This window comes from Carya illinoinensis, chromosome 8 (genome assembly GCF_018687715.1).
Source record: "Carya illinoinensis cultivar Pawnee chromosome 8, C.illinoinensisPawnee_v1, whole genome shotgun sequence".
Lineage (NCBI taxonomy): Eukaryota > Viridiplantae > Streptophyta > Magnoliopsida > Fagales > Juglandaceae > Carya > Carya illinoinensis.
This window is the reverse complement of record NC_056759.1, coordinates 167,221-179,151: the sequence shown is the minus strand read 5'-3', so window position 1 is coordinate 179,151 and position 11,931 is coordinate 167,221. Positions and strand designations below refer to the sequence as shown.

Below are 11,931 nucleotides of genomic sequence, written 5' to 3'. Positions count from 1 at the left end.
TAACTGTATGTTACCTTCTCATAGGATAAGCTCACTCTAATGGATTATGGAACTTATTGCATGCGTGAAATCTCGACACCGTCCCTCAAAAAGGATACCCCGTCGTTTATTGCAAAAGATCTGCTGACTTTCTTTCTTCAAAATTGTAGACTGCCGCAGAGGTAAATTGTATTGTGGGAGTCGAGTATTGCAAAAGGATGCCACGTCGTATGTATTGCAACAAGATGCAATTGTTCGTTGTATTTCTATAAAAGTTCATTCGCATTTGCAGAAGAAAAATTCTATTCATCATCCTCATATTACCCATCATTTTTTTAATTTTTATTTCTTCTCTCTGACCAAATATATGATATATGAATGATGACTAAAAAAATTCAATTAACTTAGAAAGAATAAAATTAAAAAATTTTTAAAAATAAAAATAAGTATAGTGCGAAAATGATGAACATCAAAGCTCTTTGTAGAAACACTTTATTAAATTGCTTCCCCAAAAAAGGGTTATCACTATCCTTCCGGTACCCAGCAGCCCGCAGCCAACCACTAAGAGAATGTAAGTTACAACTGATAAGGCATCAGCCCTAGTATACAGAGAACATCATACATTAAATTACAACCACAACACCAAAACCATCTACCTTAAAGAGGAAACAATTTAGAGAGTTCATAAGAAAAAGTGTCAGGTATCAAACAGCCTTCCTCCTGGCCGAGCATGCTGAATTACCTCCTAACTGCTTTGCACAATTTACCCAAAAGAAAAGAGAATTGTCAGTTTGCTGTCTAACTGTTCGAGATGCGGGGAATATGACCTCGACTGTTAGCATGCCAAAAATTCATAAATAACCAGGGTACAGGAGTGTGCGCTAAAGATGCCGGCAATAATTTCAACTAAATGCAACTAGCAGTCAGACGAACTGCTGTCATCTAATTGACAGGCTCAAATCTCGTGTCCACCACCCGTTTCAGATTCCTGTGCTTCATTGCAACTCTCTTCCAACCGTAATACTCGTGACAAGCAATCAGATGTTTGGTTCATGGCATCATGGGAAAATGAGATTGTAGCATCTGCTCTTGAGCTACCACCTTGTTCGGCTGCCGGTACTTCATTACTACTCACTTCCAGCTTACGTGCCTGACCCAAACTATCAGATATTTCCTTAACGGACTCATCCACAACAGAATCTGGAACATCTGCCGTTGAACAAGCTTGTTTGGCCTTCTTTTCTGTAAAGGTTCTCTCTCTCTCATCATAAAAATCAAAATCATCTAAGATAGATGTCTGTGCATTGTAATCCTTGAAAATTTTCAACATCTCAATACCCTCTTCCAGGTTGACCTGGAAAGATTTCAGCATCAAGAGAGAAAATGTAAGGCATGTGTAACTTTACCATTCAAAAACCGAGCCAAAGGTTTTCCGTGGCAAGACACAAAAAAGTAAAAGCCAACCAACTGAATCACACCAACAATATTATTGAAAAACATAGACTATCGTTTGACACCAATTGGATCACTACAGATGAAAGGCAAGTTTTGGGAAGAAGTGCAACCTGAAAAAAATCTAATCTCATATCCTCTTGAAAGCATCAAAGGCAGGTAAGGGCCATAATTAAGGTCAAATGAACACAAATACAGATTCACTCTTTAAAATGACTTGTATGTGTGAGCAATTAACACGACCATGACAGCAACATTAACCTTTTGATTTGTGGCAGCACATAAGCACACAACTAGATACAGCATTGATGAAAATACAGATATGCTTTTACAAACTACCACATTACCATGTTCAACTATCATGTACCCCACTATATGCCATAATGCTCTTCAATCCATAGTTTCTGTCTCCACTAGGTAAATTGTGGGAGCCCTTAAGCTCACCATCTGAAGACTTGGAATTTGGCCTTTCCTAAGACCAAAGCCTGAAGCAACAAATCTATCAGCAGATGAAAAGTTGAAATTTTATTTAGAAACATAATTGCGCTAGAGCAACCAACATCAGCCAAGGCATGGAGTATCTCTGGGCATACAGCAATTAGCAACCAGCTATAGAATGTTTAGGCATATTTGAACATCTCTATCATAAGCTCGAGAATTGTTTTGAGTTTCTACAACTACAGTAATTCTTTTTTCATATATGCACCTCTATGTGTGTGTGTGTCTATATATTAGATCAACTACTACCTCCTGAGAATCTCGGCTGTGAGTAACAGGCTTATTATCATTATTTTCAAGTAGAATGTGTCGGAATCGAACGTTGGGGACATCTTTGATGATGTGCCACAGAACTGGAAACTGCCCGCTCCATCTATCTTGCTGCCAGTAATCTGCATCCTTATCAAAATCTACAGGTCCACCCATTTCAGCTACCCCACAGAACTGTCCACTACCATTAACCTGCAAAAGTTTTAGCCCAAAAGATATAAGACTGACTAATTAAGTGCAAGAAATTCAAAATTGGACAAAGCTGCTCAAGTTTTGAAGTAGCTAAAATAATAGCCAAGTTTCTTATAATACCTATATTTTTTTCCTAAATGGGTTGCCATTCATGCTAAAACCAGTTAGAACAGGCTTTCTTTTGACAAGTAAAAGCCAGAATTTAAGATTAATCCAGGTCATATACAAGAATGAAATTGCCAATCAGAAAAATTTCCAAATTTAAGAGTAGCCAGAATTTAAGATTAATCCAGGTCATATACAAGAATGAAATTGCCAATCAGAAAAATTTCCAAATTTAAGAGTTTGAGATCCGTTCAACATGGAAAGCATGAACCCAAGATTTTTCAGGAAATGGAAATATGAGCACAAATAGCTTAGAAGTGATGTATCTAATACATCTCATCTGCTGCTATGAAAGCATTTTCCTAAAGAGAAATGCTTTAACCACAAATGGATTACACAAAAATAATCTCACAAACTGACATAGCTTCATGTGATTTGTCAGATTGTAAAATTACTTTAATTGTAAATAGATCTAACGGATTACATGAAACCGCGTCAATTTGTGGGTTTGCTTTTGTGTAATCTCTTTGTGGCTATAGCAGTCTTCTTTCCTAAAAGCAGTTTTTTTGTTAACAATTTCTATGTCCAAAGAATGAACAGGAAGAATATTGCATTGCAGACACTTCCACAACTCCATAGAGTACAGCATTCTCAGCTTGCTAGATCAAAATAATAATGCACATATCAACACGGTTGAAAGAAATCACTTGCTTGCTCAAGTGATTAATGATATGGCACAGCTATAGGACTTGGAGTTCTGGTGGTTTGATGTCTATACACCAAGAGGTTCATAAATGCAAAATGCCTAGGAGAAATAACCAGCATAGCTACAAGCATGGTTCAACAAAAGCAAAATAAATGGCCTTAACCAAGAAAAAAAAATGAACAATAGTCCCAAACAGGACCGATTAAACCAAGTTATTCCAGCAAGTAAGAAATAAAAAAAAGAAAAAGAAATTGAAGTTTCTTAAAGCAACATACTGAAAACAATAGGAATACTGGACAGTTGCCTTTCATCTCCTTTGCTTCATGATAAGCAGCATTTAGCTTCTTGTTTCCATGCGGTGTGCTGGCCCAAACATTGTATTTGACACTTTTATGAACATTGTCCTCACTGAAAGATTTGATTATAAAAAATTTTGCATTCTTGTAATCTGTGACAAAATCTAGCTGGTTGTATGAATCAAGATGAATTCTAGAAGTAGGTGAAACATTTTTGCTAATGACGGACGAGGAGCCCTGTTCAGTGGCACTCCTGCTCTTTGGCTTTGAAGCCCTTGGACCACGATTACGGTCATTGAAGATATCCTGTGAATCATTGTAAATGCCAGCTGAGCCTCGGTCCCTGTCTCTTCTTCTTCCCTTGTCAAGAGTTAGACGATTTCGATCATTAGTGACTGGATAAGAAATTGAAGCACCACCAAAGGTAGAGCTCTGATTAGAACTACCATGTGGGTAAAATCCACTAAAGGAACTGGATACTAAGCCATATCCATGCATTGGTCTCTGTTGTTGGGAAATCTGAAATTGAATAATAACAAAAGTCAGGCACTAAATGAACATGTCCACATTCATCTCAAGAGTCAAAATTGCAACTAAGCAGACAAGGACATTCAATTTTTTTCCTCTTGGTGTGGCTGAACTCCAAGTCTAAGTAGCAATATGTACTTCCATTGATCCCAGGGATATTATGCTTTGCTACCCAAAACAAAGAAAGGTCACAAACAGCCAATAATGTTCTGCGCTTAGTTGCGACTTTTGACCATCCATGAAGAAGCATGTAAAGAGGCTCAGTCCAATTCTTCATCAAATGGAAGTACAATAGTTTAGGGTGGATTCCGGCAGGTATCCTCAAAGTCCAATGACTACTAAAAATATGGTACCCCCAGGAAACTCTTTTTGCTTGAAAGAAATAACAGCCATCTAAACATTTGTTTTTATTGGTAAATATTGAACGAAGAGATTCATTTTAGGATTTTATTTATTTGTTTTAATAATTACAGGTGAGAAAATACTTTTGAAAAGAACAAACTTGGTCGCGTGACCTCTAAAAGATGAGTGCTAGATTCACAAAGAGATCTTACAAAGGTAGACTCACAAACTAATGTGGCTTGCTGTGGTATATTATTGTAAGCTCTTTTTACTGTAAAGAAGATCTAAGGTCACAACAAACCACATTAGTTTGTGGGATTGCTTTTGTGAGATCTTTTTGTGAACCAAGCATTTTTCCCATTTGAAATAACCAATTTTTTGTACTGTTGCAACACAATTTCAAAACTAAAGTAGGGGTGGAAATCAAGGTCACAGGTTCAACACAAAAGTCAACTCACAAACTGAGGTGGCTTATTGTGGTACATTAGATTATAAGCTCTTTTTACTGTAAGAGAAGATCTAATGTGTCACAGCAAACCACATTAGTTTGTGAGATTCCTTTTGTGAGATCTCATTGTGAACCAAACATTTTTCCATCTGAAATAACCGATGTTTTTGTACTGTTGCAACACAATTTCAAAACTAAAGCAGGGGTGGAGATCAAGGTCACAGGTTCAAGCCTGCGCTGGTGTTACGTTCCTCATTTTGGAATAGGTAATTTTGGAGCCTTGTGTAGGATACAAAAATGCTGTGGGCCCTTCAGTGCCAAAGTGCAAAGACGACAAAGGAATGATGTTATTCAAAATCAATTAAAACAGACCTGACCAACATTGTGCTCATATGATCCAAGTATGCCCATTGGTTGGGGATAAGCTGCTGGAGATGCAAGAGGACTAGAACCAAGATTCCCTGAAAGGTTTCCTCCAGCAAATGGTCCAAAACTTGCCAAGTAGCCTGATCCAGGCCCAAAAAGCATTGTGTCAATGCTACTATTTTCTGGCAACATCAGGTCAGCTGGTGAAATTGAAATAGCTGAAGACATATGAGGCAAACTTGGAGCAGTTGCTTGTGCATAATAAGAGGGAGAAAATGGGACTTGCTGTGGAGAGTACAGCTGGCCATCCACCATTAAAGATGACAGAGGTGTAGCAATGGGAGAATATTGTCCATATGGCATTTCATGATTGAAGCCATAACCAGAATGAAACACAACAGATGGATTATCATTGTAGATGACCTAAAACAGGTTAAAATAAGAAGGAAAAATATTATAGTAAATTAGTTTCAAATATTAATCTAAGGAATAATATAAGTATGGCCGTTATCCTCACCGGTGATACAACATGCATGCCATCAGTATTAATATACTGGGAATATCCATCCCAAAATCCAGTGCTACTACCAGGACCTGAATCAGATGTGAAACTTCTTAGCAACATTAATTAACATTATAAATGATTTTGTTATGAGGCAGCAACCTAAAGAGATTACTGCAACGACCAAAAATATTTTCAAACAAAATCTCAAATTCCATGCTTCCATGATGGTAAAATAAGAATATGTACATTCCAAACATTGTTTTTGAACGTCTAAAACTTAAAAATATTCTTTTTTGATAAGTAAAACTTAAATATATTGTTTACAGAAAGCTTAAATCCATAATTATAAAAACTCTATGTTTGGATGTTGGCTCAGGATAGTCCTGGCTTTTCTAACTATATTGAGTGTATGTCTCTTTGCTTTCCCTGTTCTTCCTAGTTAGGCGCTTTCTCTTGTATATACCCTGTGTACTTGTGTTTTGTTCCTTTGGCTTTTAAAAATAATGACCAACTTATCGGGGGGAAAAAGAATTCTTGTATTAAAATGATCACATTTTTGAAATAGCTCAAAGAGTGGAAGTCAATTTTACCGGAATATATTTCACAGCTACCACCACAAGTTAAAGCTTCATCCTAAATAGGCAAGAGCAACAAAAGATCAACAACTAACCACCAAATGATATATTTTGTTCATGGGAAACATAAGCATTGAGTGAATGGATAGTGCTCAAATCTCCAGCTGCTTCTGAAGATCCTTGTTGTTCAGGTACATCCCTTGATTGTCCTATGATGGTTGCATCCGGAGAAGGATTCGCCGACACAATCCTTTCATCTTTGGGCGTAAGTGGCTGATTACAAATTACAACATTAAGTGCTAATGGAACAAATTACCAAACCTCATCCAAAACAGATAAATAAATGAACATAATTAAGACAGTATTCTAAAATAATAACAGGAAAATACCTGCGGTGTCATATTATCTGGCTTAACAGGCCTCTCTCCTGTGTCCAAAATTAATGTGTCAAGTGCCTTAGTAGAAAGCAACCCAGTTATTATAGGAAAAAAAAAACAGCACTATAGATAACTGGTAAGTGAATCAATGGATAAAAAAACACAACTTGCACATACATAAAGGTCAATTCCTTGGCAAATCTAGCATCAACTACCACCGAAACCCAGGATACACACCTGAGCATGATAGTGGGAAAAAGAACATTCAACGTAAAGTTCATAGCTCTCCAGAAACAATCTCTAAATTATGTTTTTATAAGTAATAATTCTTTATTGATAAGTGCAAAAGCATAACTAGATTGAAAAAAATCTCCAAGTATTGGCAGAGGGCAAATAGGAATAGCATGAAAAATCATCTCATAAAACTCATTACATCCATGCAACTGAAGAAAGCGTCCTACCGATAAATAAAATATGAAACTTCCACGACCTTGAACAAATAAAGAACAAGTTTGACAATGAGGAGCATACTTATGATTAAATACCATGTTGCAGACGTCAAGTTCCAATGTTGACTAGATAACACTTCTAAAAAACTGGTCCTTGTTAGTTTGATTTTGCAGCATTACACAAGTGTGCCTGTGTATGGACCATGTGAGCATATTGAGCTTTATATACATATCAAACATCAGTACTAGGCTGCTCATACAATCCATGGAACTGCATATTTGATTCACCAGGAAGTTATTTAAATCGACTTGTACTTTGATAAATCTTCACTAATAAAAGCGATAACACATGATCTCCAACATTCTTTTTTTTTTAATGGCACCAGGTGCCTAAGACAAAGTCCCAACCATGATCTCCTACATTCAAATTCACGTGCTCAATCCTAACATAACAAAATGTAGTAAGCATGCTGACTTCCAGTTCTCAATAACCAGATAATTTTTTTTTTTTTATTGGCACCGGGTGTCCACGAAGATCATCCCGACTAATCCTAGGGGTGCATAGGCCCTCAGTAAGGAGTTTCCCGCAAGTTCACCTCAGGTAATTCAAGGGAAAAATCCCTCAGTCCGATGGCCCTTAGAGATTGTTTGCACCCAAGGGAATTTGAACCTTAGACATGGAGGGAGTATACCCCCAAGGCCAAAGCCTGTACCACTTGAGCCAACCCCTATGGGGTTAATAACCAGACAATGAAAGTGCCTGATAATATTAACTTCTTAAGTATAAGCTAAGGCAACTTTCAAAGGTATCTTAAATTTATGATAGGTTTGTTGAGGTATTCTGGGAGCAGACAAAAAACTTTGTATAACATGATAAACTCATTTAAAAAAAAACCAGCATACAAACAAAATTACTATAGGGTTGGGTGAACATCATTGACCTTTATAGGGACTAAAGGTGAATGCACCAGCTTTAACACCACCTACACTTTAATCATATATTTGCATTTAGCTCCGCATGAAAGGGATGAACCTAGTCTGTCTAGTTGCACCCATTGGCTTAACTCACTCCAAGCTCCCTAGACAAGGAAAGAAGAGATAATTAACCTGCCTGAGTTGGCTAGCACGTAGGTTGCATAGCCAAAGTTTTTAATTTTGTTCTAGTGATTATTCCAATTGAGACACTGGGACAATAGAATGGAATATTTTGGTATGTAACTGTGCAATGTTTTGGAATTACTTGTGTGTGTGTGTGCAAGAATTGACATTTTATATAGTGAATATATGTTGAAACCCATTAAAAAATAATGGTAGAGATATATGTGGAAAAAGATAAGATTAAAAAAATATTCACATACTTGAGTTGAGATACGCAGAAAGAAAATAAAATAAAAGAGCTAATAATTAATACAAAAAGAATGGGGGCTAAAAAATAAAGAGAGAATAAGAATACATATTTAAAATTACAAAAATCCAAGATTACAGAAACACAATCAGGTTAAAAACTTGTAGAAATTTCATTCAGATTCAAACTTATAAAAATACTATTCAGATTCAATATTTATGAAAATGACATCCAAGTTTAAAAAAACTACAAAAATCCCACTGACATATTCCAGACCAGAACGCAAAACAGACCAAAACAGTTGGAACATGCTGAGATTTAGAGCAAAACAGAATGAGGTGAAGTGTACTAAATACTACACTGTAACAAAAACTTCCGGCCATTCTGGCTGGATAGGAATGGAATTTAAACTTTTCTCATAACTCCCGAGTTATCCCAATGTTGAGAGTCCGAGCCCCTCTCACCTCAGTAGTAGCATCTATTTACCTAAAAACATTAACCAGCCAGGCAAGGGATGTAAAAAGTATGAGAAATGAGTTCAATAAAAAAGAGCGGGAAAGATTTTTTTCAAAAGCAGAACCAGCTTCAAGTATAATCAAAGATAAAAAGAACTTTGGGTATGTTCGGTTATGAAAATTTTGAAGAATATTTGAGATTTTTTTTAGATGTATTGTTTATTGGGTTTTGGGAAAGGAGAAAAAAATCTGAACAATTTTTTTTTTCGAAAATAGGTTTGGTATTGGAGTTTGTGAGAGCGGATTAGGTAGAATTGAAAAGTTGTTGGGATATAAATTTTTCAGAACAGTTTTTGTTTTGGTGTTTGTAAAAGTTTTGTTGATTTTTGTGTTTAGGTAATGACAGGACAAAAATTTGAAATTTAATTTTTTTTGAGATTTGAAGATATTTGGTTTAAAATTTCCAGATTGTGTAGAAACCTTTAAAATAATTTGTAGCCAAACAATGCCAAAACTTCAGACTAGCTCGAATACACAGAAGACTTTTTTTTTTTTTTGATTGGCACCGGGTGTCCAGGAACAACGTTCCGACTAATCCCGGGGGTATAGAGGCCCTCGGCAAGTGTTAATCTCAATAATATAAACTCATTTGAAGCAAGAGTTATATAAGAACCAAATTCCACCAACCAAAACACCACGATTATTACATTCAGATTATCCAACTTTTATTTTGATTCAATTCCATTAAAGAAACTTATGTTCTCTCTCGCATTTACAAAGTAGAATCATGAAGGGGTTGCTTCCTATAACAATATCCATTAACTCTTTTTATTTAGAAAACAGATTATATATATATATATACATGTCAAGTCTCTAGTGGCGGTGGAACCAATCAAGATTTATGGCGTCTAACCTGACACACCTAATTCTTTGGTAGCTCTTTATCTATTAACGTTATAAGTCTGCGTTCCTAATCCATACAACATAGGCATGTGACCCATTAACTAACAAATCCGAGAATGTTGATCTTCCCCCCCATCTTTCAAGTTTCTTAGCCATATGTACCCACTGCCATATCGAATAGTCAATCAACCCAATCTAACGCCAACTTTTAAAATTGAAACCAAACCATGTTGTAGGTTTGCAACAGTAGCCACTCTTGTCTACCATTTACTCCTATAGATTTATCAACTACAGCTGGTAAAGAATTTTTAGTCAAGAAAGCTATTTAAAACAAATTCACCCACTTTTGTTATTGGTGAAAAAAAAAATACACAATCACCCACTTTCTGCCCCAGGAGGGTAGATCTGAATGCTCCCACGAACGGAATTGGCCACTACCCCAGGAATCAAAGTCCACACCCGATAGGTACCAAACAAAAAAGGCACAGAAAACAGTTCGCAACTTGGAGCACAGTAAAAGAATTAGTCATTTGATAAAATGAGAATTGAATGATTTCAATTTTCCATCTTTCACTAATTTTGCATTTGTCTGGGCATAAAACAATAACGCAAAACCACTAAAATGAAAAAAATCCCAAAGTCTATACTTAAAAAAACCCTAGAAAACCCATTTGACTCGCAGACAATGTGGTTATGAAACCTTGCTCGTCTTGCACATACACGTGCTCAAACGTACATTCCATACGAACCAATACAAAAGTCTCATCATGTCAAGCAAAAGAACAATCACGTTTGGAAATTTTTCTGATAGAATGATAGAATCAGAAAAACGAGAAATATCGATTGCCCCTTTAAAAACTACATTTAGCTATGAAATAAATTACAACAAGGGTTCTGCAATACAAGCCCATACACAAGATTAACTTCAAACCAGACGTAAAATATGTACGTACATATATAACCATATATAAATAGATAGGTACCGGTGGAGACGATTCGGGCCCGTTCTTGCAGAGAGGCGTCCATGAATCGAAGATCTGAGAGAGAGAGTGAGAGAGAGAGAGAGAGAGAGCCACTGATCAAAGGAATTCAATTACGACGAGTAATTGATGAGACAAAGATAAAGGTTGGGGGTTGGGGGGGGGAGGAGAGGGGGGTTTGCTTTTAAAATTTTGAGAAATTAAATGAGGGTTTTAGCTTTTTATTTATGGAAACATTCGATATTACTAAATGTAAGACCGTAATACTTATTTATTTATTTTTGCTTAGGGAATTGTTATTGTTTCTTTATTAAGTTATTTATTTTATTTTTTCAGGGAGAGTTCTGCTTCCATTCAATTTTGAAGGGCTTATAGATCATATCCAGTTTCAACATACATGATGTCTTTCTTGGTCATATGGGTTTGACATTGATCTTGAATGCCATATATTTTTACAATTGGTTACAAAATGCTATTTCCTTCTTAATATAAATTTATATATCATTTCTATGATCGTTATTTTTTTGGGTCTATATATAAGAGAGTTTCAATGTGGGAACGCGATTCTCCATATACAGGAACGAGGTAAGCATCATCTGACCTAAACTTCAGTGCATCCACATTTGAATATAGCGCATACTGATACAAACTTCAGTAAAAACATCATTCACAGGAACTCATATTTATGAGGGATAGCTGAATAACATCTTGGTATTAACTTAATGTTTTGTTAATGGGCAGCCACCCATTGACGTTGTTGACAGAAAAAAAAGATATGCGATCCTATTTCCATAAAGCAGCTGATTCCAAAACGTTGAAGCTTGTACTGCCCCTCTCATAGCGCTCAGTACAATTTAGTTCATAAAGACAAGGGGGCTTGCTTGAAAGTGATGGCAATTGCTGCTCAAAATTCTATTGTAAATGTGCAAAACTGCAACTTTCGTTATCATTGCAGAGTACTGATTGAGCAAGCCCCCAAGTTTTTTTTTATAGGTAAGCAAGCCACCAAACTACCAAGTGGAGATAGCCACCAGCTGGATCAGATACTTTTGATGGGAATATAACGTAGAGGTCTTGAAATTCTTTGGGTCGTAACAGAGCAGAATCCATCTCTTGGACTACATCAAGATCACTAAAAATAGAGTAATGCTATGTCTCAA

General features: G+C 36.2%; 1 protein-coding gene across 14 annotated transcripts; it reads right to left on the bottom strand.

The window, feature by feature from the left end:
• Positions 1-442: 442 nt before the first annotated feature.
• Positions 443-10,961, bottom strand: LOC122318590 (YTH domain-containing protein ECT1). 14 transcript variants are annotated; one of them, XM_043136097.1, is made up of 10 exons: positions 10,775-10,922; positions 7,171-7,278; positions 6,817-6,876; positions 6,652-6,689; positions 6,358-6,535; positions 5,700-5,776; positions 5,189-5,605; positions 3,478-4,017; positions 2,179-2,391; positions 443-1,333 (listed from the first exon to the last, which is right to left on the bottom strand). In XM_043136097.1, the coding sequence occupies exons 4-10, from the start codon at positions 6,661-6,663 to the stop codon at positions 935-937; spliced, it is 1,836 nt and encodes a 611-aa protein (XP_042992031.1). In that variant the 5' UTR covers positions 6,664-6,689; positions 6,817-6,876; positions 7,171-7,278; positions 10,775-10,922; the 3' UTR covers positions 443-934. The 14 variants fall into 14 exon arrangements, 13 of the variants coding, with proteins under 13 accessions (XP_042992031.1, XP_042992028.1, XP_042992029.1 ...); XM_043136094.1 differs by lacking the exon at positions 6,817-6,876 and having other exon boundaries at positions 6,652-6,717; positions 7,185-7,278; positions 10,775-10,923; XM_043136095.1 differs by lacking the exon at positions 6,817-6,876.
• Between the last annotated feature and the right edge of the window lie 970 nt (positions 10,962-11,931).

Bases quoted from the DNA above. Each gene is read 5' to 3' on its own strand.
- LOC122318590 (XM_043136093.1), bottom strand. From the start codon at position 10,817: ATGGACGCCTCTCTGCAAGAACGGGCCCGAATCGTCTCCACCG. The intron at 6,536-6,651 runs GTATTTTCCTGT...ATTTGTAATCAG, and splicing joins CAGATAATATGACACCGCAG to CCACTTACGCCCAAAGATGA. The intron at 2,392-3,477 runs GTATGTTGCTTT...AAACTTTTGCAG, and splicing joins CAGTATTCCTATTGTTTTCA to GTTAATGGTAGTGGACAGTT.